General features: G+C 48.2%; 2 protein-coding genes and 1 long non-coding RNA gene across 12 annotated transcripts in view; 2 read left to right on the top strand and 1 right to left on the bottom strand.

Annotated features, from left to right (window-relative positions):
• Window positions 1-143: 143 nt before the first annotated feature.
• On the top strand, window positions 144-13900 carry LOC137855167 (16 kDa beta-galactoside-binding lectin). 2 transcript variants are annotated; one of them, XM_068679299.1, is made up of 4 exons: window positions 144-201; window positions 13132-13211; window positions 13367-13538; window positions 13693-13900. In XM_068679299.1, the coding sequence occupies exons 1-4, from the start codon at window positions 190-192 to the stop codon at window positions 13834-13836; spliced, it is 408 nt and encodes a 135-aa protein (XP_068535400.1). In that variant the 5' UTR covers window positions 144-189; the 3' UTR covers window positions 13837-13900. The 2 variants fall into 2 exon arrangements, with proteins under 2 accessions (XP_068535400.1, XP_068535399.1); XM_068679298.1 differs by lacking the exon at window positions 144-201 and adding an exon at window positions 11745-11900.
• Window positions 13901-20323: 6423 nt separating this feature from the next.
• Window positions 20324-22663, top strand: LOC137855169 (uncharacterized). The gene is made up of 2 exons (XR_011095556.1): window positions 20324-20818; window positions 21350-22663. It is a non-coding gene; the product is annotated as an uncharacterized lncRNA (long non-coding RNA).
• Window positions 22310-25754, bottom strand: part of SHROOM3 (shroom family member 3) — a 144365-nt gene continuing 140920 nt past the window's right edge. For all 9 annotated transcript variants that reach the window (XM_068679241.1, XM_068679248.1, XM_068679243.1 and 6 more), the window contains 2 exons: window positions 23915-24187; window positions 22310-23308 (listed from right to left, as the gene is read on the bottom strand). In XM_068679241.1, coding sequence (XP_068535342.1) covers window positions 22949-23308; window positions 23915-24187 — 633 coding nt within the window. In that variant the 3' untranslated portion in view covers window positions 22310-22948. The remainder of the gene's footprint in view (window positions 23309-23914; window positions 24188-25754) is intronic.

A 25754-nucleotide genomic window follows, 5' to 3' on the forward strand; every position in this document is an offset into this window, starting at 1 on the left:
GGCATTCACTCAGTAGCCTTTGCCCACCCCATACCTGTAAAACCCTGGGTCTTACAAAGTTAGCAAGCAGGTAACCCTGAAAGTGCAATACCCCCTCTTCTTGTCACCTCCAGGGCTGCGTGCTGCCATGCCCGCTCCTGGGATTGCTAAAAGCAGACAACACAGCAGAGGTGGACATTTGCCTGATTCATGGAGCCTCTGGTAAGGTCCCAATTACGTTTCCAGATTGTGACTGGGCTTAGATTCATGCTGCAGCCTTTACTAACACCAGTTGCCCAGGTGAGCTGGCAGTGCGATGTGACTGCTCAGCTATCAAGCCTTTGTTAGTCACAAACGGCCCTTTGCTCACAGGGTCTTCATCATTTTAGCTTGGTGGAATGACTTCTCAAGCCCCAGGAGTGTGCAAGGCTAGCATTTAAACCAGTAATCATTTATGCTGAGTGGGGTAAACCTCAAGTTGAGTCACATTTTATGGCAGAGCCATTCCTTGAAGATATGAAGCTCCTCCCAGCCAGCAAATGAAAGCTCTCCAGCTCTGAGGGAGCTTCCCATCTACAAACACACCAAATATATGTGAAGCTTTCCAATCAAAGAGCAGCAAGCTGGTAACAAGCTACCATGCTTCAGGGTGGTTGATTTTTTGTTTTTAAACAAGCCTCTGCACAAGGGCTGAATACAAGAGCAGCTGTCGTACCTCAGCTCATGCAGCCCAGAAGACTTTTATGCAATTAAAAGGCATTCTTTGGCAGAGCAGATAAGCAGCACAGCAGAATGGCAGTAACTGAAGCTAATGGCCAGGACGCCCTTTGTACCACAGCACCTTTCTGAAGCAGCAAGGAAGGGAATTTGCAGTTAAAAATGCACGCATCCAGGAATCCATCACACAAGATCTACTTTGTTCTACTGTGACAAATGCCAATGGGTTTAAATTATTTATATACGACTCCGGCGTGAGATGAACGTCTTGCAGATTTTAAACAAGTAATGAAACAAGCCCGAGTGCTATGAAATCTTGTTAAAGTTAGCATTTCTGATGACAACATGTACTGCAAGTAGAACCAGGTGGTGGGTTAGCAGGGTGGGCTTTGCAAGAAGGAAAAACCAATTAACTGTGGAATTTTCTGCAGGAAATATCCCCATTAAAACCAGAGCTGTTAGCCCTTCAGAGGAAAAAATATTGTCTCTGGAAGCTAAGTTGCACTGCAAAGCATTGGAAGTTGAATTCTCAGTTTAGCCAAAACAGCACTCTTTATCCCCAACGTAAGCTATATAAGCAAACAAGTAGGTTTGTTTTACAGTCAGCAGGGAAATACTTGGAGATATCAGCTTAAAATGATTTAGCAGAAACATTTAATGATGATATGTTCAGGAAAACTATCCAAAGAACTTACTTGAACTGAAAAAGAAAAATAAATTTTAAAAATATTAGCTCAAAAGAAACATCTTTAACAATTAAAAACAACAACAATAATATTAATAATAATAAATAAATAAAAAAATCAACAAACAGAGTAAACAACAACATTCCCACCTCGAAAGTGTCTAAGACTATCTAAGGATATTCTTCCCTGATCTGCATGCCCCCAGTCACATGTATAAGCCCCAAACCTGAACAAAATAATAGTACCTATCCCCTTGCATAGCCTCAGCAGTCAGTATAGTCTGCTTAAAAGGAGGCTGGGGAAGGCTTCATTCCTACCCTTTGCAGGGTTTGCTTCCTGAGCTCTTGTAGTTTGCCTAGAGAGCAGCAGCAGGAAGGGGAATTAGCAAGAAAGAAGAAAAAAAAAACATGATTTCATTAGCTTCATTTTGCAGTTAGGTAAACATGGTTGTGTCTTAGTTACGCAGATTTTGAAATAAAAGGGACTTTTTATAGGGAGAGTATAAAATGGATATGGGGGAGAGGTAGGAAACTGTCGGAACAGAGCATGTTATTGCTGACTGTAAGAAAAGGGTAGTAAAAAGGAGAAGAGTATCTTAGTCCTCAGAGGGAGGGAAAGGGAAAAGAGAACATACAGGAAAAAGACACAAAAAAGCAAGCTGTTTTAAGAGGTGTTGGATAGGAAAAATAATGCACTTCCTTGCACAACTGAAGCGCTCGTGTTAGCCAGACCTGCTAGAGAGGCCAGAGCCTTACGTAGCTGAGTATCTGGGTGCTACCAGGTGCTGAGGCACCAGTTACCTGCCTCACCCACCGCAGCAAGTGCCAGGGCAATAGCCTATCTAAAAAGCTGGGATATTTTGTGAGGGCTGTGCTCCCTTCACCCGAGCAGACAGCCTGACCTGCTGGGGCAAACCTGGTTCTGGAGAGCTTAAATGATTCAAAGGGCAGGGTACTTAAAAATCTGTATAGGGCGCCTGTGTTTCTAATGTGTGCCAGGGCTCAGGACTGCCCTCCTGTGCAGCCTGCTCATAAAGAGCGAGCAAAGCAAGAAAAGCTGAATTTATTTCTGTAATATACCTTTATTGGGCTCATTAGCATCTCTTCAGCCCTGATGGCATTGAAGGGGAACACAAAACCCATACCATACTGTTCTGATAGAGACTTCCTGTGCTCTTGCCTCTGCGTGGTGGTGTTTGCTAGGCAGGTGCACTGTGTTGGTTCACGTGGGTGTAAGCTGGATACTTAAAACCAAGGCTTTCTTAGTGTCACGGTTGCTGCTGTGAAGGAAACAACCATCAAACCCATCACAAGTTCCTCCACACAAACACTTCGGTCTGTGATGGCTGGTCCTTGGTTTGTGTCTGTAATGCTGCTGTGGGAAGCAGTGACCAAGGTCCCTCAAGATGTGGCACCGCAGCTGCCCCTAGTGCTGGGCCTCTGTCAGGTTGGTTATGGGTTGGGGTCTTTTCTTTCCGTTCTCCTGAGGCACAGCTATGGCCTTGAGGAATAAACCGATGGATGTGATAACAGCAAAGGTGTTGTGTTGTACCTGAGGTAGCCCAGAGTATTTTAGAAGTGGCAGCCAGGAGAATTTGCAGCAGTGCCCCACGCCTGGGTTCCTGTAACTCAGCGGGTGACAAACAGCTTTGCACGGCCCAGCACGGGGTGGATGTTATCACAGGTTGTCCAAAGTCCGCGGGGCAGTTGCATGCCAACGGGTAAACAGAAAGCATTGCTGAGGGGAAAGGGGAAGGTCCTGAGGCTCGCTTGCAGCAAGCGCAGAAAACACGTACTGGGGAGCGTGGTGTTGTCACGGGGACGCTGAGCTGGGCTCCCTCCACCAGCAAGCACTTCGCCCTCCTTATCTCCCCTGATTCTCCCTGCGCTGGGGCAGTATCTGCAGTGCCAGGATTTGGGCTATTCATTCATCATGTGTGCGTGGGGCCGCAGCCCTTGTCTGAGGGGCTGCTGCTCCCCCCGTAGGGCTTTGGCAGGGGCTGTGCAGAGCTCAGGGGCAGCAGTGTTGCCCCCCACGTACTCCACCCTCTTGTGGCTTTGGCCTCCTCGGGGCTTTTCTCCAGGGGAAGCCTGCGTGTCACGGCATTGCTCCATATCCCTGGCTATGCCAGTGCCTCCGGTTCAGCCCACACACGCATCTGAGTAGGCAGGCTGGGAAACCAGGGTGGGACCCTGCGCTGTGACCTTGTCCTCACCCGCACTGTGCCCTGAGTGCGGCGCCGTCCCTTCCCCAGGGGCTGTGCTCCTGCCAACGGGCACCAAGTCGCCCCCGCCACCTTCCCTAGGCACCTGCTGAACACCATAGGAGAGAGTGAACTGCTAACCTCCCGCGCTAGAAGGGATAAATTCCCTTATAAGACACGTGCATAAAAGAGTTCAACCTCATTAGCAACTAGCCTTGCTTTTTCCCTACCTGGATAGTCTCTTACGTTAAAATACTTCAGCCGGGTTTCAGCTCTGTGCATGAGTCGCAACTTTAGTGACAGTAAAGGTGAGGCTTAAACCCTGATTTAACTTTTTTTGCTGCAGGTTCATATGGCACACGCGTGTTATCTCGTATTTGCTCTCCCCATCTCAGTTGTGCTCACTGCAGTACAAAGGCAAAGACAAGACCTGTGCCAGGCAGGAGACACCAGTTTGCAGCAAGCACCAGAAGCTGACAAAACTCACAAATCCCTAAGTATAAAGCATCTTCCAAGAAGGGTGGGGGGGGGTGAGAAACTTTGTTTCCTAACACATAGCATGTATATGTTAAACCACATCTGTTTCCAGAAGAAGACAAGCAACTGCATGGCACTGTACAAAGTCAGATATCTCCACGAGTAGATGTGGCTTAAATGATTATTTCTTAAGGCAGTGAAATGCTCTTCCCAAGGCAGGGCAGCTCCTAGGCAAGAGGCTCTAATAAAGACCGTCCAGAGGAGGTCAGCGAGCCTGGCAGCACTGCCTCCAGGCAGAGACACGGGTGGGCACAGACAAGGGAACGTACCCATTTTGCTTTGCATAAACCTGGAGCTGGTTTAGTCACCAGCTGAATGGCATGCTGGAGGAAAACCTTCATCTTTCTGTTCAGGCGTTCCTTGCATTGCATTCGGGTTTTTTTTGTTTTTTTTTTTTTTGCTTTACAAACACCGAGTAGGTGAATTAAGGAGTTTGCAGTTTCTTGCTGGTTTCTCCCTTGGTTCCTGGTTGCTTCCTCACGCCAAGACCGCTCTTCCTGACAGCGCTCACCTGCTGATTTCAGGCTGGATGGCTTTGTAGCTGCTGGGGGGCCATGGGGGTGACCAAACAGCCCTGCACACAGATGCAGCAGCTAGACGAGTCCCCTTCCTCCTGCTGGGGACCAAGGGGAAGGGTGGACGTAGTGGTGCTTGCCCTGGGTTCTGCACTCACCTGGATTTTCACAGGTGTGATGCTTGTTTATCCTGGGGCTGGTGCTTCTGTGGGGTTATGTGCTGGCAGCCTGTGTCAGACAGCTGGCTGCTCCCCCACGCCAGCGAGGGCAGTGTCTCTGTGTGCCTTGGCAGAGCCTGCCACCTCTGGCTGACTAACGTGGTGGTGGCTGTGTTAAGTTGTTCTGCTCCTGCCCTCGGGGGCATGGTGCAACCATGAGTCATGGCTGAGGCTCTCGCACAACTCGCCCTCTCCCAATTTCCTGTTTCCTGGTGGTGTGAGAAATCCTGTCTGCCCTCCTTTCTCCTTGCATCCCACAGATGCGAGGAGATGCTCAGGGCTCTCCACTGCTTCGTCTCATCTTGCTGCAGCCAGTTTCTTTAGGGACCCACCCAGGAGCTCCAAGCAAGCTCACAACAGCCTTCAGGGGATTTAGGAGCTGGGTTTCTGCTCTGCCCACAGTGCTCAGTAATGACATTCTTGCTACCAAACAGAGTTTGTTGAACTACCACTTGCAAGAACATTTCTCAAGGTCTTTTTGTGTATCCGTATTTCTAACTGCCTGTCTTCTTCAGCTGTCACCCGCGAAATGGCCTGTCATCAATAATGGAAGACGACCAAATGATCTGCCTGCCTTTGATACTGATTTACAGCCGGAGCCAACTCCGGGCCTTTCCATAAAAAGGTCCAGCAGCTACCTGGGAGGATGGCAGCTGTGGAATGGCTGAAGACTTGCGCTGCATGTTAGGTTACCAAGCCTGGCATTTCCTACCCCTAACACCACCCACAACCCAATTCAGTGTCCCTTAAGCCTGTGCTGCTGCAGCCATCCAGCTGTGTTGGTGGTTCTGCCTCTCGCCTGGGTCCAAGAGATGAGATGAGATGAGATTCCTGGGCTCGGGCACCAAAGCAGTAGCCCAAAGTATCTGCAAGCTGTGGTGCTCATGTTCACTGCAAGGAATTTCAGTAGCCCTTGCCGTTAGTCCTGTGCGGAGGAGGTGGATGTGCTGTCTTCTCTTCCCACGTGCTCCCTGGCATCCACTGCAACTCATCAAGTACTGATGCGCTGGTGCTCACTCTGCTGGGAGAAGCTGCCTGGAGAACAGCAACCCAAAGATACCAGTGAGGGGCTGGCAGCCGCTGCAGACCCCGTACCCACACGGCAGCTGAAACAGCCAGTCTTCCTGCTCTCACTTACTGGCCACGGAGCACCCTGGCATGGACATTCCATGTTTCGAGGGCACTTCCCAGGCATTTTATGTGGGTGTCACTGCCCTTGGTCTTGTCTCCTGCCTACTGTCTCAGCACTGCTGCCTCCAGCCTCATAGGAATGCCTGGAGCACAGCTGTGAGGGGATGCTGGCCGAGGTGCCTGGGTGATGTGTGTCCCTGCCAGGCAGCTGCATGGGAAGTCACTCTGGTACGAGCCTGTGGGGGTTGCTCTTCCACGAAGAAGTCCCCATGCTTCTGCCTTGGTGGTTTTAACCACTGCTTTCAGATGACCTCCAAATAAACCTTCTGGTCAGCTATTTATGACCGCCTCAGTGTCATGGCTTCTTGCCAGAATCCCCAAATCATTCCCATTCTCTGCTCTCAGGGAGCTGCAGTGTGGCTGCGGAGGGTTCGTGCTCCCAAACTGCAAGGTATTGTGTCGCAAAATATTGACAGGATTTTATAATGTCAATAGTAGGCTTTTATAGCTCTTCCTAGAATGCTCCCCTGCATTAATTTGATTTAGCAATCAGCTGATGAAACCATTGTACTAAAGGGATCCAATAATGTTGGTCTTATACCTGAGTGTGTCTTTGGTTGTTGCACTTCAATACACAGAGAAGGTCAAAGCTTGTTTTTGAAGCAAGGGAGCCCTCGTGACACAAGGTTTATTTCAGGTGAACTCTAAATCTGCTTGGAAGACATGTAGTGATGGAGACGAGGGCAGGAAAGGAAGAAACTTCAACCCAGGGAGGGTCATTTTGAAGGTACTTTCGTATCTTGGGGATAATGGAGAGGGTTAGTGTTTATTCAAAGTTTGTTGCTACATTTTGTAACCAACTTGCTCTTTCCAAGGCATTTTTCAAATACTGATTGACATATTTTTTTCTATCTAAAACTTGAATTTTAAAAATCTGAGCCAGCTTTAATACAATCCTTTCTCACTGTGTGGGTGGCTCAGAGGAGACCAGTTCTGGCACAGAAATGCCTCTGTGGGGAAAGAACTCCAGATGGTTTCAGTTTCTAAACCATCCTGGCATGTTATACGTGCTACGTGACAGGCTAGAGAGCTCTGCTAAACGAGTCCAGCTTAAGGCTGCTGAGAAGCTTTAGTGGACAGAGGACCGACGCAGAAGGTTAGGTCCCACTCTATTCCAAGTCAGCGTGAGGTATTTTTCTCCTCTGGTTTGAGCAAAGTTCCAAACAAAACCATTTGAGGGTCCTTCAGTACTAGGGACACCTCTGCCTTGCAGGTTTTGCATAGAAGGACATGAAGAAAAATGAGCTTTAGAAAACAGTAGAAAAGAAATAAAAGCACCAACAGACATCACTATTCTGAGCTGCTGAGGGAAAGCAAAGACATAGCCTGTACTGCCTGAATCCGATGTATGGGGAAGATGGGGAGGTTGATTTTACTTTTTTACCAGCAATCCATGTTACACTTGCCCAGGTTCCCCTGCATCTCTCCAGACAACTTGAGGACAAGCAGGCCTGGCAGTGTCTGTACCATGGACCTGTCACCTGCCACGTGAGTGGATACAGACAGTCCTTCAAGTCTTAGCTGGTACAGATCCATTCCTTTGGCCCAGAATCAAGCAGGTCTACAATAAGCTTCAAGAAAAGCAGCCCAGGTTTCCTGCTAAAGCCCAGGAAGTTCAGCTTTATGGATGGCACTGAGCGGTGGATGTTAACTTGTGAGTGGGGCGAGCCCCCAACATGTGTGCAGCCACCAGAGCTGCACAAGATGAAAGCTGCCCAGAAGGCAAGCTCCAGCGGTAAGCCCTCTCCGCCAAGACACCCTTCTTTTAGCCTTAACTGGGACAGGTTTTGTTGCTTGTAATCTTCCTCCACTCCTTTGGGTCCAGACCCAGCTAACGAGCTGTGCTGCCCGAGCACCTCGGGGAGAGGAATGCAGGTGCACTCCTTCCAGCTGGCCTCACATCTCGCGTGTTTGTAAACAAGTTCAAGGCCTGTACACATTTAATTCAGCTAAGGATAGGGGAGGTGTAATGGCCTGTCTCCCCTCACTGAGCCAGTGATCACGAGTTACAAATTAAGCTCATCTTATCTGGAGCTAGACCACAGGAACACAGCATGCCTGGGAAGCGCTGCTGAGGTATCCCAGGGAAAAATGTTTCAGGGCGTGCTCCCTGTTGCAGAAGGTTGCAATGTGATTGTAGCTGTCATAAATGTAACATCAATATTGTAAATAAATGCCACAAATTGCCAGCGTTGTCAGACCTCTAGAAAATACACAGTTGGAGGGGGGCTGGCAGGTCTGTCCCAGGTGTGCACCTTGGACACTGACGTGGTAAGGAAGGGGGCGGAGGGGTGGTCTAACCGTGCTGCGTTCACAACTAAGCTGAGAGTAGGGGGGACCTCAAACAGGCAAACGTAAACAGCTCCTCAGAGGTGCAGAAATAGACGCTGAGGAGGTGTTTGCCACCTGCAAATTTATCAAGTACGGGGATGTGCAAAAGTGGGAGAAACTCAAAATAACAGAGCCCCAGTTCTCCTAGGCAGCTTGCATCTTGCTCCCATTGAGTCTGCTCCCCTGAGTGATGAAACACCGGTATTGTCAGCTTGGGTCAGTGTTAATGAGGGATATAAAAATGATGAGGCTTACTTTAAATCCCACTGAAGGGATCAGCAAACTGCTTTCATTGCTCAGTGAGATGGTGCAAGAAGTTCTTTATAATTAACTTTCTAATTAACTTGGAATAGAGGTGCTTCCTTTTTAATAGAGGGGAAGCTGAAATCAGGAAATGCTCTGGGATCAAAATGCTGTGGTGGTATGTGGCCATGCAACCCCAGCTAGCATCCCAAGTGGCCTGAGCCTTCAGACCCTCTTCCTGGCACAAATCCCCCTCTGAAACGGTGCCTGGGGAGGCTCGGTGCCCACAGGAGCTGGGAGGGTGTCCCGGCCTCCTGCCAGACTGGGCTGTGGCTCCCAAGTCATGCCCGGTATCTTCTAGAGCAGCCTAAAGGATTTTCCTCGTGGGGTGTTAGGGAGGGCTCCATTTCCTTTCTGGTCTCCAGGCCAGCCCCGAAGCTTTCCCTGTGGGTAGCACAGAGCTGGGGACACCATGGTGGTGTCAGCGTTGTAGCCAGCCGTGGAAGGGATCTTTGGTGCAAAAGGTCCATAGAAACAGCATTACAACTCTTTGGGGTTTAGGAGTACTTAACAGGTGAAAAGCCACAAACTTCTGAGAGGAGATCCCTACTAACTTGCTAAAGGAAAAGCAGGAAGAATCAGACCAACAGCAGTAGCAGGGGATTAAGTGGGAGTGCCACATAGCTTTAACTAGGTGACAGCCTTGTAGAAACAGTTTCCACTCTAGCAGAAGTATTTAGGTTGCGAGAGTAATCAGGGGTTGCTGCTGAGGCCAGGATCCCACCCAGACACCGACACAGATCTCCGCTACGGAAAGCACCGGAGGAAGGAGCTGTCTGTACTCAGTGAACTGGGCCATGGAGCAGTGTAGGCTTTGGCTAGGAAAGCGAGGAGCTCTCCTGTAGCGTGTCACTCCTAGTGGCAGGCGTCATTACCAGAGATAAGACTTGCCGAGGGCTAGGGCGGACCTCCTCTTGCAGAAGATGAAGAAGAGCAATAATCAGCACATTACATCTGCTTGGCATTTATATTTTTAAAAGCAAATCTGGGGCATTTCTGGGGACTGTTAGGAGAAAATCAGACTGGCTGGTTGTCTTCCTCCGGTCTGTGCAAATCGAGAGAGAAACTAAGGCTTTGGGCTGGGGACCTGGAGCTGGGCGGGCGGTTTGGCATCTTGGCACTGCTGCCTCAGACTAAATGCTGCTGATTTCACAGGACCTAGGACCAGGAGCGCTGTAAATCAGGGGCAAGACCAGAGGGTTTGCTGCTCACGCAACCTGGCTGCCAGTGCAGAGTGCTGAAGGAAAACAAACTGTGGTCTCCTGTGTGCTATTAGACAGATAGCTCCCGGCCTGAACGACAGGGCGGGAGGAGGAGATAGGTAAAAAAAGCAGCCCCTGAGAAATGTGCATTTTGGAAGGGGAGTTGGGGTGCACAACACTATGGCACTGCGTGGCCCCGACACTACCACCCAACTTGGCAGCAGCTCTGCCTCCAGAAAAAACACTGCAGCACTGAAAGGAGGAGAAATCTCCAGGGGTTTTGCAGAGCTGAATGGAAAACAAACACAAAAACCCAACCGACCAAATAGAATTTGCTCAACCCCTCACACGTGGCAGCAAACAGGGGAACAACTGCGACTAAAGCCTCTAACACGTGATCCCCATTAACACCGTGCCAGAGACTGGGGCAACCTTAAGGTGGAATTTCTTGGGGTTTCTCCCTGCTGTCCATGCTGCTCCTGGTGGCGTTTGCTATGGGCACCGGGTCTGCTCCTGCAGCTGACTTCTGGCTTCAGCGTGGCCCTCGTGTACACGTGCTATGGCCAGGGAGTGAGTTGGAGGCCAGAGGATGTGTGGGATTTGCCCACCAGTACTTTTAGTCAGCATTTTGCCTTCTTTCATACACCCCAGTCACAGTTCAGACCTGTGACTTTCTAGTTCAAATGAAGCTTGGCTTTGATTCACCTGGAGGCATACAGGATGCAGAAATGCCTCGGGAGTGTTCAGAAATGGGTGTTGGGGGATGCAGGAGTGAAGGATGGTGTGAGCAGTCAGGATGCATACCAGTGAGCATGGTCTGCTGATGTGCCAGCAGCCCCCTGCATGGCAGCGTGTCTCCTTCTGCTACCTAGCCCTAAATTCCTGCACTCGGTGGCATAAACTGCCCCACACAGCCCACCCTAATGCTATCTGCAGATCGGTATCTCACAGGCCAGCCAAGGCTTAACCAGCAAGCAGCATTTACACAGCAGCCCTGACCCAAGTTGCACAAGCGGAGCTGTGGAGCTGCAAGCCATTTGTGCCCCTCCATGCACGAGGGAAACTGAGGCACAGAGGCCTGAGGACCCTACTAAGGCTAATCCAAAGCCACATGCGGCACCCAGCTGACCTGGCCTTCCCCTCCCCAAAGCCCCTCGGGGCAGGGATGGTGTGCTTGTAAGGGACAGAGCAAAGGTGAACAGCAGGAGTTAGGGGCCGGCTGGGAAAACAGCCTCCTTTCTCGCCGCTTGCAGTCAGCCCTGCCCAACTTCTTTGTCCGCCAAAAAAGCATTTCTCTTTTCCCTTTGGAGTCTGAGACTGGAATGGATCCAGCGAGATCACGCTGCTTCTCAAAAGCTGCAGCCCGAATTCTCACATCTAGTTGTGCCTCACACCAGCAGCCTCAACTTTCAGGCACTTTTTAAGCGCTGGCACTGCACACCACAAACTCCGGGGTTTTATTGTACTGTAAGCAGTAACGCTGCATACCCTGGGGCTCCCGGCAGCCCAGTCTCCTTGCAAGCATGAGGCCAGGCTGAGAGGTTGAATGCACACACACATACTCTGCGAGGCAGTCGCTTTGCAGCAGTAACACGAGGACTCCAGCCCCGGTTTTAGGCAGGGATCACTTAACAAAAAGCAGGCACCTCGCTGCAGGCACGGAGCCACACTCGGGCTGCGAGCCAACATACACGGCATAGCAGCTAGAAGAGCTTACAGTAAGGATTTCTAGGATCACGCAGAAGCAAACAATCGCCAGCTTTAAAAAATCACACACACACCCTGCCCACAAAGAGCAATATCAATAGAGATCTCCCACTGCCCACTTTAAATGGCTGGGAAAGCTCCAGCTCCCAAACAGCTGCGAGCGATCCCCTTCTTCGCCCCCCCTCCATCATGTGATGGTCCTGCCCGAGGGATTTAAGCTGCTGGAGCTCGGTGCTGAGTCACGCTGGGCTGTGGAGCAGGGGCTTGGGGGTGTCCTGCCTGGTGGGGCTGGGATCTGCAGCATGGAGCAAGTGAGTGCCCTCTTCGAGCCGGACTGGCGCGCCGAGCTGAGCAGGACTAGGGTTTGCCTGCCTGCCTGCGGGGTTTGGGCTTGGTGCCAGAGGTAGGAGAGGAAAAGGATTAGCTGAGAGGAAATGCTCGGCTGATATGTGGCTGTGGGAGGAACAGTTAGGGTTGACCAGACGTTTTTCTTTTCCCCCCTCTTCTCTAGCATGTTATCTGAGTGGGAAAGCTCTTTTAATGCATGTTTGTATCTGTGAGTGCTCTAAAGTTTTGGGACCAGTCTGAATGCCATTTTCCTGTTAAACTCCTTATTTTCCTTCTGAAAAAAATCTGTTTTGGATACTGGATGGGGCTAACAATATAGCAGCAGAGGAAAGCAGGATGGCAGTGTGTGCTGACTGTGCCCTGAACTCCCTTTTCCTCCAAAGGTCTGCCCCCTGATCCCCACTGGGGCTGTGTGCCTGTGGGGCTCCAGAAGCAGAGCCAGAAGGCAGTGTTAGTGCCACAGCAATAAGCAGCTTAGCGGCTGCAGGGATCTGACCCCAGCAGGGAGCAGACAGGAGGCTGAGCACCGTTTGGGCTGGGTGGCTATCTGAGGGGGCTCTGGGTGCTGGAGCAGTAGCCCAAGTGAGCAATGGGACCAGCCTGAGGGCAGCCTCCCTGCCTTATCTGCCTTCTTATCTGCTTATCAGGCTAGGTGCAGCTCAGCATTATTGTACCTTAGCCTGGAAGCACTGGCACCAAAGCATGGCTTGAGTTACGCCCGACCTCATCAAACAGCTTCTTCTAGGCTGGGGATGTTAAACCCTACTTGGGAGGTGTGAGGCTGGGGGACTGAATAATCTGGCTCAGAGGATAGGATAGCCCTTGTCTGCCCCATGAGAGCTTCCCTGGGGGTGTTCTGCTTCGGTGGGCTGCAGCCAGCAGTGGCTCCACTGCCCCCTATCTTTCTGCATGCAGCTCTGAGTCAAGTGTGCAAACTTTTTGGTAGCCCCTGTAGGCTGGAGACACACCTAGGGAAGGGGAAGGATGTAATGTTATAAAAGCTGCGTAACTGCTAGCAAACCTGTGCCAGTGCCTGCTGCTGACCTGGTGAAGGTGGTGGGGCTGACTCTGTCTCTGCCCTAGCACTGAACTGCAAATGCCCTCAGGTCTGCCAGGCCTGGCTCGTGCCTCGGCCCAGGCAGGGCTGGAAGGCTTGCTTTAGGATGGACTAACTCCTGCCGCTTGGCCCCACAGGGACTGGTTGTTACTCAGCTGGATGTTGAGCCTGGAGAGTGCATCAAGGTCAAAGGGAAGATCCTGTCTGATGCCAAAGGGTGAGTGAGGAGACAGCAGATGGCTTGATGGGGCACTGCAGGGGGGCTGCAGCCCAGCAGGCTCCTGCCCTTGCTGGGGGTAATGGAGCTCCTGCTGGGTTCAGCTTGCACGGGGTGGCTGGAGCATCTCCCTGGCACTGACTTGATCTCCCCAGGTTTGCTGTGAACGTGGGGAAGGACAGCAGCACCCTCATGCTGCACTTCAACCCTCGCTTCGACTGCCACGGGGACGTCAACACTATTGTGTGCAACTCAAAGGAGGACGGCGCGTGGGGCGAGGAGGACAGGAAGGCTGACTTCCCCTTCCAGCACGGTGACAAGATTGAGGTGAGGCCCCGGGGGTCTGTGTAAGGCCCTGGCACAGGGCGCTGATGGGCTCGGGGCTCTTAATGCTGCCACCAGTGGCCACCTCAACTGTCCTGCACCGAGCCTGGCTTGTGACCAGTGATGCATCAGCTTTCCTCTTTGTGGTTCCCTACAGATCTGTATCTCCTTCGATGCCACAGAGGTAAAGGTGAAGCTGCCTGAAGTGGAGTTCGAGTTCCCCAATCGGATGGGCATGGAGAAAATTCAATACCTGGCTGTGGAGGGTGACTTTAAAGTCAAAGCCATTAAGTTTAGCTAACTGCTACAGCTTGTCTTGTTTTCTTTACCCCTGCATAGTGAAATAAACCCAAACTTGCCCTGGCTGCTTTCTCTGCTGTTTCCTGCTCTAACTTGCTTGCTCCTGTGTGTGCTACAGGGGTGGACAGGGGGAGAGGTTCAGTATGCACTGATGTGCTTATTTACGCTGCTGCCCTGCAGCTGGTACAGGGCTGGACCACATGGCTGGCAAAGCATGACCTACTGTGACTCAAGCTACCTTAGCAGTAGAGCTGTTGGATCCCGCGTGCACCAAATACAAGTAGTTGCAGTTAGGCACATGAACATAAGCTTGGTGAATCGTCTCTTTGCTTGAAACCCCTTCGCTCTGCTCATGCAATGCCTTGGAGTGTGTCTGCTACAGCTGTTCCCAAGCTGCCTGCTAGCCATGCCCAAGCAGGGACTGAGTTGGGGCTGCTGCAGCAACTGAGGACCTGGTGAAAGGTAATGGAGCTGTAGGGCCAGTGCTGTGGTGTCACAGCTGTGACAGTCCTGACCCCAACTATGCAGGTGCAAGGTGCTAACTTAGCCAAATGCTGCTGAAGTGGTGGAATTTGAGTCCTGCTGGCTAATCTCTGACAGCAGGGCTGCTTTGGACCAGGGCTGTGGTTGCTTTGAACAGCTGAGCAGCCAGGCCAGCTGCTGGGGTAGGGGAGTAATCCTCTGGGGAGTATTTCAGCCATTTGAATACTTCTTATGGGGAGGCTGACAGGCTGCAGTCCTGCTGCCCTTGTGCCAGCACATGTGCCGTGTGGAAGCAATGCTGTCCTGCAGCAGCTGCTGTAGAGCTGAGGAATCTGTGAGGTGCCTTGATCTGGAGGCAGCTTCTGGGCACCCTTTTCCCTCTGCTGTTTGGCAGCCCTGTTCTGGAGGCCTTCTTGGAGCGCTGCCAGAAGGGCACAGGTTACAGCTGGGTCCTGCCACTCCCCCTTGTGGGCACAGCTGTGGAGATGGGGCTCTGTTGGTTTCACCTGAGAGCTGTTGCAGCTAATGCCAGTGAGGGACTTGTGGAGTGCAAATGAGCTGGAGGCTTTCTGGGTGCTTTTTTTTTTTTTTTTTTTGAAGGCTATTGAAACTTTGTGGTAGGAGGGGAGAAGATGGCTTTTGGCTTGTTCCCCTCTCTCCCTGTTATAATGTCTGAAGGTACACTAAACTATAAAGTGTTCTCTTTATTAGAAAGGAGTAAAAAGCCCTTAGGTTGCAGTGGGATTGCCAGCTACTTGGATTAGATGAAATATGTGTCTGTCAGCACTGACAAGAGAAAAGTTGATTTCACTTTTGCCTACTAAGCTGGCAGTCCTGATTTCTAGGTAGTCTAGCCACGTGTGGTCCTGACCACAGGACCCACTCAGAGCACAAACAGCCCCTTCATGGGGACTGCCCCCTCCCTTTGTACTTTCCACAATGGTTAATTAGGCTTATCCTGCTTTCTAACACTGGCAGCTACCACTAAGGAGACCTCGAAAGGGGAGGAAGGAAGCATGCCTTTGCCAGCACTTCCTGCCTCTTGAGTCGTGTTCTCCCATGTCCCAGACTTCTGAATGCTCCTGTTTCTGTAAGTGACACTGTTAAACAGGCAGAGTAAACGTGGAGTGCTCTAGCTGGCTCCTAGAGTAATGATGAGACTTCTCTGTTAGACAGATTGGGAAAGCAAGAATGCTATGCCCTGCTGCAGGCAGAGGGTCGCAGTGAATGTAAAGGCAGAGCTGGTTCCCTGCCAAGTTAAGTCCTCCTTGAAAGGCATGGTCAACTTTGCTTTTCAGTATCCTTGGGAGGAACCTGAGCTCTGCTTGCTCTGGGTGGAGCACAAAAGCACAGACAGCAGGGCCTAAAGGTGTGGGTTTTCTCTTTCTATATAAAACCTGTCACATCTGTAGAGAGTGTTTCAGTCCAGTAACACTTCCCAGAAGGAATCAAGATCCCACAGGCTGCCTGATGCCTGGAACCAGGAGAGGGAAGAAAACAGCCCTGATCCCTGTTAGGGGGGTTGTGTGTACTGAATCCTCTAAGTTTGCTACTCCCAAGTCAGCCTTGATTCTTGGTTATTCAACAGGAACCAGAGCCGCGGCACTTTCTTGCCTTACAGCATCATGGGGAGACATAATGGGACCTTGAAGACCCTGGAAAGCAGCTGTAAGGCTACGACAATAGGAACAAAATATATGTTGTGTGTTATCAATTCACACTTAAGAAATGGAGAATAAATGCACAACTGCAGAAGAGGTTAGTATGGAAAAAGTAAATGTGACAGAGGAATTAAAATCTTACACAGGACCTGAAAGAATAGTAATATGCCAGACAGACCAGCAGCTTTGTCTTCTCAAAAATAACTTCTCCTTGAGCAGTTCACATTAACTTCACTTGACAGAAATAGGCCATCTGAGTGACTAGCTACACAAGTGTGCATATACCACTCTACAACACAGCCTCAAAAGACAGTCTGCATGCAGGAACAGGGAATAGTGTAAGCATGAGCAGTGTCTGAAGGAGAAAGCTGGGGAAGCCAATGGGCAATCAAAGTTATGGTGGGGAAGGGGAAGACAGCTGGGTCACCTCCCACTTAAATCACATCTTCACAGGCAAAAAAGATGCAAGAGTATTTCTTTCAGACAACAAACTTATAAGAAGGGAATTAGCATACGTTGTACAAAATGGAAATGTGACCTCCGGTCAGCTTTTTCCAAGAGCATTGGGTGTGCGGACAGCCATGTTCTTTCTTTGTCTGCTCACCTTCTGCTCCTCATTCTTTACAAGGCAAAGGGAAATTCTGTCACCCACTCACTTTCAAAAGTCCTTTCCAAAATCCATCCTCAAACTATAAGCTGCATTACCTGATAACTGTCCCCACTTTCTGAGGCTGTGCACTGGAAACTTTTTCTACACAATTCCCCTTATAGCATAATGGTAGCCTGAGCACAAAGCTGGCTGCAGTTGTGGGACACTGGGCCCTCAGGGTTGGGTGGGTACAGACCATGGGAAGCTGTCTGGTGACAGAAACTAAGGGATAAGACAAGCACCTGGCTACCACCGCTGTGCCTGCACACCCTGCTGGGAAAAACCACAGGCAAGCACCACCATGTCTCCACACACTGCCTCCCTCCCTCTGAGGAAACCCTTGTGGAAACCAAACCCCCTACACGCTCGCAGTAGGTGCAAGCAAATAGGTCCAGGCTGCAAAGTCTTCCTATGTGGAAAAAAAATGTATAAAAATTTAAATATACTCACCCTTTTTCCAGAGGCTCCCAGCAGTGTGCTGTATGTGGGCTCCTGACTGACCATGCTGAGCCGAGCTGTCCCTCACTGGCCCTGATTACTCACAGGTTCTAATGGTAAAACACACCTGGGGGACAGGTGGCAAGCCCTGCTAACACTTTTTGGAGATTTTGGTGCTGTTGGCCACAGGGGTGCCTGTGGCACTGCCCTGCTGTGCGCTGCTCCCTCCAGTGAGGCAGGAGGGGAGGCCCTGCGCAGCCCCTTCGTGAGGTAAAATGGCGCCCACCCGGCCCCGCTGAGGCAAAATGGCGCCTGCCCACCACCTCCTCTGGCTCCGTGCCTCACCACATAAAACTGGCCTGCGTGACAAACTGATATTTGCAGAAAAGCCATTTTCTCTTTTGAAATCTTCCACAATGGCTTTTCTTTCTCAAATGCTATGCTTTAATTCTTTTTTTTTTTTTTTTTTTTTAAATCGTGGTTTTATTTTGGCTCAACCAAATAACTGTGCTGTGGTGACTTTTATTAGAAATCTTGGGCAACCCTGACAGAAATACATGGTCTCAAGTTGTGAATCACAAAGGAAAAAAAGCTGTCTGGCTCACATTTACCAACTTTACATTATGGGGTACAGGAAACACAGCCTTATCCCTAACCTTCAAAGAAACGGAGCAGATGTGCTGACACCAGTCTGCCATTCTCCACAAATGGCTCCAGCTCCCTACCCTACAAGGGGACAAGAAAAAGTGGCTTTTTGTTACCATTTTAGTGTTAATACACAATGTGTTGCATGAAAGCTGAGGAGGCTGTGCTACTGTATACACATAAGCTGTATGCATGTAAGCATCTGGCGAAAGCCCCAGGCTACTTGTTTTTGAAACCCTAAATCCAGCCTATTTCTATGGTTTGTATTGCAGAGGGACAGAAGTGTTTGGCCAAATGGAGCAGAAAGGACCAGCTCCTAGTCAGAGACCACTCTGGCCACATACCCATCTTCAGTCACCTAACACAAACAATATTCAGTAACTTATTGCCAGAAAAGCCCTGTAATTTACAAGAAGCATACAACACTGAATTTACGTGCCCTGTGGGCTGCAGGGACAAGTGGAAGTTCTGTAGGAACACAGCCAAACCATAAAGCCATGCCCCGGTCAACAAAAATCCCCTCTAGAGGGGGCATAAAGGAAAAAACAACTCTTAGGTGAATCAAGCCCAGCCAGACCTGGGGAGCAGGTCCCTAAATATGCCCCCAGTCTGCTCACACCGATTTGAAGCATGGGCTCTCTGATGAAAAGCTGTTTCCCATTTTGCAAACAATGAGTCACTGCTCGCGTTAATATTCAGGATTTGTGTGGAGTGTCTCTGAAATGCCATCCAGGTTTATTTGCATGCTCCTCTTCTTGACCAGTCTAAATGAGTGTGCCAGAAGCTGAACTGTGGAGATGATGGATCAGTCCCGATGCATGGATTGTTTTGGTGCTCTGTGTTTGATGAATTTTGTAGGTAACATTCACAAAAGATCTTGTGTATGAACTTAGAACCAAGAGACCCTAGTGTAAACACCCCTTGCTAGATTTAGTCTTGAGGAAAGCATCTGACATGAATTCTTTGTGACCATCAATGGCCCAAGGGCTCAGTTAAAAAAAAAAAAAAAAAAAGGCAAATTGCAAATTCAGATGACTAGATTTTCACAGCGCATTACATCATGTGGAACAGCACAGCCAAGCAGACTGCTGGGGTAGCATGTTGCTGAAAGCATGTGAGGACGTACTGAAAGGTAGGTTGAAGAGACTTGCTTCAATGTCCTGCACTGCACAGACAGCATTGCAATGTGAGTGTATGCCTCCTTCTTTTTCCTTTTCCCTGTGCTGGGTCTGGGTGCAATGACAGCAGTGCAGTTTGATTGCTTTCAAAGGCCAGGAAAATCGCTGTGGGGCAACATTGACTTATACCTGTTTGTTTGTTTGTTTGTTTGTTTGTTTTCCTGACAGGTCTCTCAGAAATTGGCTGGAAATTGAAGGTAACAATTTAAGGAATGCTAACTCAGGAAAAATGATGCCTCCCTCTCTTTTCTGTGACTTTTCTGATTGTCCTCAAAAGTAAAGCCAGTTAGCACTGGGTAAATTGGAAGTTTCCCCTGTAACTGAGATGTTTACTGAGAGTGAGAACATAGGGAAGGCAGATCACACAGTAACATCCCTTTTGTACAACTAGCTTTTACCTTGAACTGACCATCTATATCAAAAGAGCTACTGCTCTGTCCTTACTAGGATTTGCCTCAAGCTAGAGAAGCAAGACTGCATGCTTCACTCTGTGCCAGGCATCAACTGCAGCCAGCTGAATGGGCCAGGTAGCTGTTGTGGGATCCTTTGACTGTCGATAGTCTGAAGAGAAGGAAAGAGACTTCTCCAGAGACCAATTTGGAGAAGGCACCTGACCCAGGTATTCTGAACTGACTTTGGGAAGAATCTCTTCCACTTTCATCTACAGAGGGCTGGCTGGCAAAGTCACGCAGAACCACCATCCCCACAGCAGGGTAGAAGGTGGAGCATTCAATTCCAGTATCCCAAATTGATGTTTCATTTATAAAAATAACGCTCCTTTTTAGCTAAAATGCCCACCTGTTGAGAACCACTGTTTGTTGCAAGATGTGTTTTGAATAATTTGCTTTGAACATGCTATAATGCTCAGCCTGTGCTGCAGCTGAAAGGGGAAATACCCCAGATCTGAGATAAGTGGGACACTGCATTTTAGGGAAGGGCTAGCAATGAAAATCACAGTCTCTGTATCTAGCCTGCAGCTTTTTGCCACTGTAGCCACATAGTTATTGGTTCAGATGTGGAAATCTCACATAGCTAGACCCCAAATTCAGATTTGTTTCAGTAAGCTTATAAGGACTAGACAATAACTGTAAAATTCTACCCATGGTACTCCAGTCCCATGAAATTATGCCATCATTCTGTGAAATTAGTTTCCATTATGCTCCAGTTTTAAGAACACAAGAGAAAAACAAAGTGGGTAAGGAGAAACGAATAGGTCTCCCTTTTTTGCTAAAGGCACTGAGAAATAAATCTACTAGGAAATAAATATACTGGCTTGGCCAATGGTTGGTTACCTTCAAATACAAGTCAAGATGTGTTTCTGCCAAACTCAGCAAATCCTGCAGTTTGAGGAGCATTTTTTGAAAAAAGCTGTGCAAAGGCTGTTTCCCTAATGATAAAGAAATATGGGCTTTAATTCATCTTTCACCTGAAGATCTCAGCTATTATAAAAACATAAATTACTATCACTTGCCTCATTAACCCATGCTTGTGTGTACAGTGGGAGCACACGCAGGACTTTCTTAGCAGGAATCCCCAAACTTGGCGGAGTGCAGAGCCACGCCAAACATCTGAATTTCTTGCAAACCACCATGAACCCTTAACCTCAAACGTTTTAGCTGGAAACCCTACAAAAGAAACAGTTTTACACACTATTTAGTAAAGCCTTATATACCACCACCGCAAGGCTGGCCAACTGCCCACCACTTGGAAACACTTGACTTGCAGCGTAATGCCAGCACACTGAGTGAAATTGGTGTCGCTGCCTGCAGTACACGTGGGCAAGGGTGGCTGGACTTTGCAGCCCACGCAGCCCAGCGTGCTGCCTCTGAAATGGGTGCTGGTTTCTGCAGCACGCAGACAGACCCTGCTTAGCTGGAAGGCTCTTCCTAGCCTGAGGGTAGACTGCAGGACTTTCTTTCTCAGGACACAGTAAGTGGAAAAGACAATGTCGGCCAGTTCTAAATGATTCACAAAAGCCTGCCACATCTGCCAAGTTTTTTTGATTGGTTTCGGTATCTGTAAGATGAAAGGGTGGCTTAAAAAAAATCTAAGTGAGCACGGCTTTCAAATATGCTAAACTAAAAGAACTGTGGAAGGTTTTTTGTTTGTTTTGTTTTGTTTTTAAAATAAATTAAATGTTTTGATTGGCTGGAAACAGCTCCCCCCACTGTTTTCCTGAAAACATCCCAAAGAATTGTTCTTGAATTACCTCCAAAATACTTTTCTTCCAATTTTTTGATACAGCTATTAAGGCATAAAAACGAGTTCTCCTGCTTAGGGTTCTCATGAAATGCTGTGTAAGCCTGAACAGCATTTCAAGCTCAGTAGCAGTGAATAAAATGTTTGCTGTCACGTCACTTGCTGCTTCAAAAAGCATTAAAACATCAAATAGGTTTTATTTTGGGGAATTGGAGAATTGATGCTGGATATGACAAAAGGGCACTGGTATTTTTTTTTCAGCCTGCCAAGCTGCCTGTGGAAGAGCTACGTGAGCTATTCAAAAAAAAACAAGTGGGGATTTAAAACTAGCACTGAAAGCAATAACTGTTGTAATTTTCAGTCATGTGCTGGGCATGAAATTCAAAATGAATGATCTTAAAAACCACATGACTAAAATCTCTGCTCTGATCCTGATGGCAAGATAGGATGCAATGAACGACGCAACCCCCTGGAGAAAGGTTGAAACTTGAATTGCTTCCACAGCTGGAAATCTCTGCAAGGTTAGAAGAGAGGCGACCCAAGTCTGGCTCATTGATTGCAGTGGTGATCTGTTCAGGCAGCTCCTAGCCATTTCATTTAAATGGCATTGCAGCTCAGTAGAGAGGACAGCAATGTCCCAGACAGAAAAAGAGAGTTTGCCCCAATCTGCCTTGCTGTGTGCAAACTTGCAACAATCACCTAGCACTTGGTAAATTGATACAGCAAAGTTCAGTCGGGCACATTTAGTTATTCCAGGTTGGACTGAGTAGGAAATATAGTCCTTATGGTAGGATTTCAAGTTAATGCCTCTTCTGGCTTGTAAATCAATTTCTGATGAAGTAGGTTCAGGATCTCAAATGAGATACTACTCTACGAAAAAAGTCCTACTGAACATCATCCCTTCACAAAAACAGGCCTATAAATAATGCCATTAGAGATCTCCTTCTCATCTCACAGAAATGCAAACAGGCTGCAACAGTAATACAGATCATGAGTTTGATTATTTAAAACAGACTCTTCCCAAACCTCCACAGTGAGTAAAGAGCAAGATTCATTGCTTCATGCTAACTTGGACTCTTGTGATGCAAGTTTTCTTAAAAGCATATTTAAACTCTAGAATCATTGGATCAAAAGATCCCGAAGAGGAAAGATTGTATTTTCCTGGTCAAAATGTCTTTCATAAGGACACTTACTGGTATATTCAGCATGTGTTGAAACAGGTTGAAGCTTCTTCTGGTAGACCTTTATTATATTAAAAAACAACAACAACAAAACCACGAAGAGATGTTCCAGGCTAATGCATGACTATCTTTGGGGTTCCCTCTTTTTGTTAATGTTTTCACAAAATACAAAATTAAATGTCTTTTCTACATACAGAACAAAGTAGAATCAAGTAATTGATTAGAGTATGTACAAAAACTTACACGTTGTCTTGTTCTTTAAAAAATATAAATATCATTAATGTTCAGTAGAATGGGCTGGTTTTATTTTTAAGGCTTCATTCTTTTAGATCCTTCATTATTTAATGAGGTGCCAGGTAGGCAGGAAAGGGAGGAAAGAAAGGAGGTGATGTTTTTTATTAAAGGTAACGTGTTTATTTCTCATGAGAATTCCTCTTCTCTGGCAGGAGGAGATATAGTTTAGGAGGAGATATAGTTTAGTTCCCTCCAGACTGATTTAAGTTCCCAGGAAGCAGTGGTAGAAGGAAAGGAAAATAAAACCTTTATTATTGCTATTTTTTCCTTCATTGAAATCCTGTTTTAAATCTCTTTTCATTGTCACTGTAGAGAACCATCTCCAAAGTACTTGGATTAAATAGACTCAAGCAGAAAGACTTTGCCCAGGACCACATGGGAAAGGTTAGAGTGAGGATGAGACCACTGGAAGCGTTTTACCACCGACCCCGGTGGAGGTAGCAAGTGCTGCAGCTAGGGCGGCTGCTGCTGTTGCATCCCTGGGTGTGAAGTCTGTGGGGAGGCTTTCCACCAGGCACTTGAGCTGTTCCTGACCCAGTTTGATTTTATCGTCTAGCTCTCGCTGCTCTATGAGGAGTGCGGACTTCATCTTTACAAAGTGCTGGTAGTCCTGGAGCTGTTCCTCAGAGAGGTAGTTGCCCAGGATCTCCAAGACCACCCGTTCTCGACGGTCAAGGTTTTCCTTCAGTTCCCGGGCGTCTTCGTGCTGGCCAGCCAGCAGTTTCCTCTTCTCGTTCAGAGAACTCTGCACATACCAGAGAGAGCGCTTCAGTATCAGCAGCACCAAACTCACTTATCTCCCCTCTCCTTCCCCCCAGTACTGTGTTTGCCCCTTTTAGGAGAGGAACGATGGCTGCTAAGCTCCTGGACAGAGTCAGGAGCCTCTGGAAGGAGGATGGATGAATGGGAATCTTGCTGAACAGGACTGCAACTGCTCTAGTCAACGTGGGGAAGAAAGGACCCCAAGAACTTCAATAAAACTTGCTCAAAAGCAGCAACTACCAGGAAAACCTGGCTTCTTCTTTTACAGCCACCCAAAGAATGTTAAAATGTGGCTGCAGCTAAGGTAAAAGGCAGTGGGTTGTTCCACAATACAAACCACCACACAGTCCCTCCTCCACACAGACATGCTGTGCCAAACACAGCCACTGTTTCGAGGTAAAAGCCATAGGATCTGACATATTTGTACAAACTGGGATCAAGACTCCTCGGGACAGAACCGTGTTTGCTACCGCTTACACAGAATCAGTGAGGCACCTGCCTCCCTGGGAGCCTTTGGAGGTCCCAGCTTATACAAGCAGGTTCTTGTGACTGAGAATGACCAAGATGCTACAGTTGTGCAGATACGTACCCGCTCTTCACTGTTGGCATTTTCCCCTAAGCTACTCAGAACATTCTCAACCCGGGCCAGGCGTCCTGAGAGGGAGAGCAGGAGGTTCACCACCTTATCTAAATCACCAATGAACATCTTGTATTTGTCAAACTCGTTTGGTTTGCATAGCTCGCTGATCAACAGCTCCACCTCCTCTCCAAGAGCATTATTCATCTTAATGTCTGCAAGCAGGCCTTCCTTGGCTTCCTTCAGGATTTCCAGTTTGTGGGTCAAGCTCCCGATGAGCTCAGCCTGTCAGAAGGGAAACACATTGCCACATCGGTTATTATCATGATCACACTGCTCATACGGATGACGACAATGAGAAGATATGGCTACAATCCCTGAGGAGCAGGGTCAAGTCAGCAATGAGTGACAAAGGAAACATAAAGAAGACAATAAGCAGGGAACAGAGAAAACTCTGAAATTCCACATTTAGCTGACAATTTGAATCTGATAACCTGATCAGATTACATGAAGATATATTTGTTCCATCATCAATGAACATCTTCAAAAAGAGCATCCAATTTGGTTTGCCATATTCTGATACCCAGATGCATGTATCTGAAAGAGGATAACCGTAGGCACCTTCCTTCAAAAGGTTCTGTTAAGAGAAGAGCTACAACCACATCTCCTGCATCTTCCCAGCTCTCCGTCCCAGCCTGTGATTCCTTGTTGTGATGTTACATTTTGCATGACCCAGAACTGTATCTAACAACTGGCAGAAAAATTATTTTAAGCCATATTATTAATGACATGACAGCAGACTGAGCTGGCACTTGGTAGTTACAAAGCTCAGCAGGAAAGAAGGAACTGCCATGTATTTCCCCCTCTTACGGTACCCTGAAAGTCCTGACTGCTCCTTACTCCACTGCCTCAGTGTTGAGGTGTAAGCCTCAAGTTCAGCTGTGGCCGATGAGATATCACCAATACTCCCTGGTTGTGCAGACTCTGCCTCACGTGGAGATACACCAGGCAAGCATTTGCACCAAAGATGCTCTGATTTTCTTAGTGACTGAGCAAAGACATAGAGCACGCACTCATTTTGCGACAATGCTGGCAACTATTTCACTGACAAAGCAAAGGAGGCCCTCAGGGTTCAGGGTTCAGAACCGCCACTGCTGCACGTGTGCTGGAGATCCTAATTTCTGTTAGGATTTAGATGAAAGACATATATATACAAAAGCAGAAGTCTGTGGCCTGGGGTTTGCAATTTTTGCTTCCATTCTGTCAGAAGTGAGAGCATAGAGAGCAGAAATAGCTCTTGATACAACGGTTGGGCTATGTTCAGTCTCTTTTATGTACTCTTCTACGTTCAGTCTCAGTTTATTCACTGATGAGGCACCATGATATGTATGTTAATCTATTCTGCATACTGATGCTGCAGGATTAAACAGAAGTAAATCTCAAACTTGCCTGAAAATATTATCTCAAAGTTTACTAGCACAGTCTTTTTTTCCATCAAAACTGATGCTAATTTCAAGTGGGATTGAAACTGTACTTCAAAGGAAAGAGGACCAGAGGATCACTGGTCAGGCTGGGGGCTGCTCTTGCAGCCAAGAAATGAAGAGCAGTGTTGCGGCAGACACCACTAGATGGTACACTCTGTGCATGCTCTGGAGCTCACAGGCTTCTGGCTGCACTAGTCCACTGGCAGCTTCCGCATATATACAAAAGCTTAATAAAACGTGAGAAATATTTTCTTAAAACAAGTGCCAGCTACCAGGTTTATGCTAGAATAACAGGTAACTAATGCCATTTCTTAGTAGAGTAGTCAAGGAGGAGAGGAGAGAAAAAGTGATCTTTTACTACATCCCAC

This window comes from Anas acuta, chromosome 4 (genome assembly GCF_963932015.1).
Source record: "Anas acuta chromosome 4, bAnaAcu1.1, whole genome shotgun sequence".
Classification (NCBI taxonomy): domain Eukaryota; kingdom Metazoa; phylum Chordata; class Aves; order Anseriformes; family Anatidae; genus Anas; species Anas acuta.

Bases quoted from the DNA above. Each gene is read 5' to 3' on its own strand.
- LOC137855167 (XM_068679298.1), top strand. From the start codon at position 11,784: ATGGTCCTGCCCGAGGGATTTAAGCTGCTGGAGCTCGGTGCTGAGTCA. The intron at 11,901-13,131 runs GTGAGTGCCCTC...TTGGCCCCACAG, and splicing joins GGATCTGCAGCATGGAGCAA to GGACTGGTTGTTACTCAGCT. The intron at 13,212-13,366 runs GTGAGTGAGGAG...TGATCTCCCCAG, and splicing joins ATCCTGTCTGATGCCAAAGG to GTTTGCTGTGAACGTGGGGA.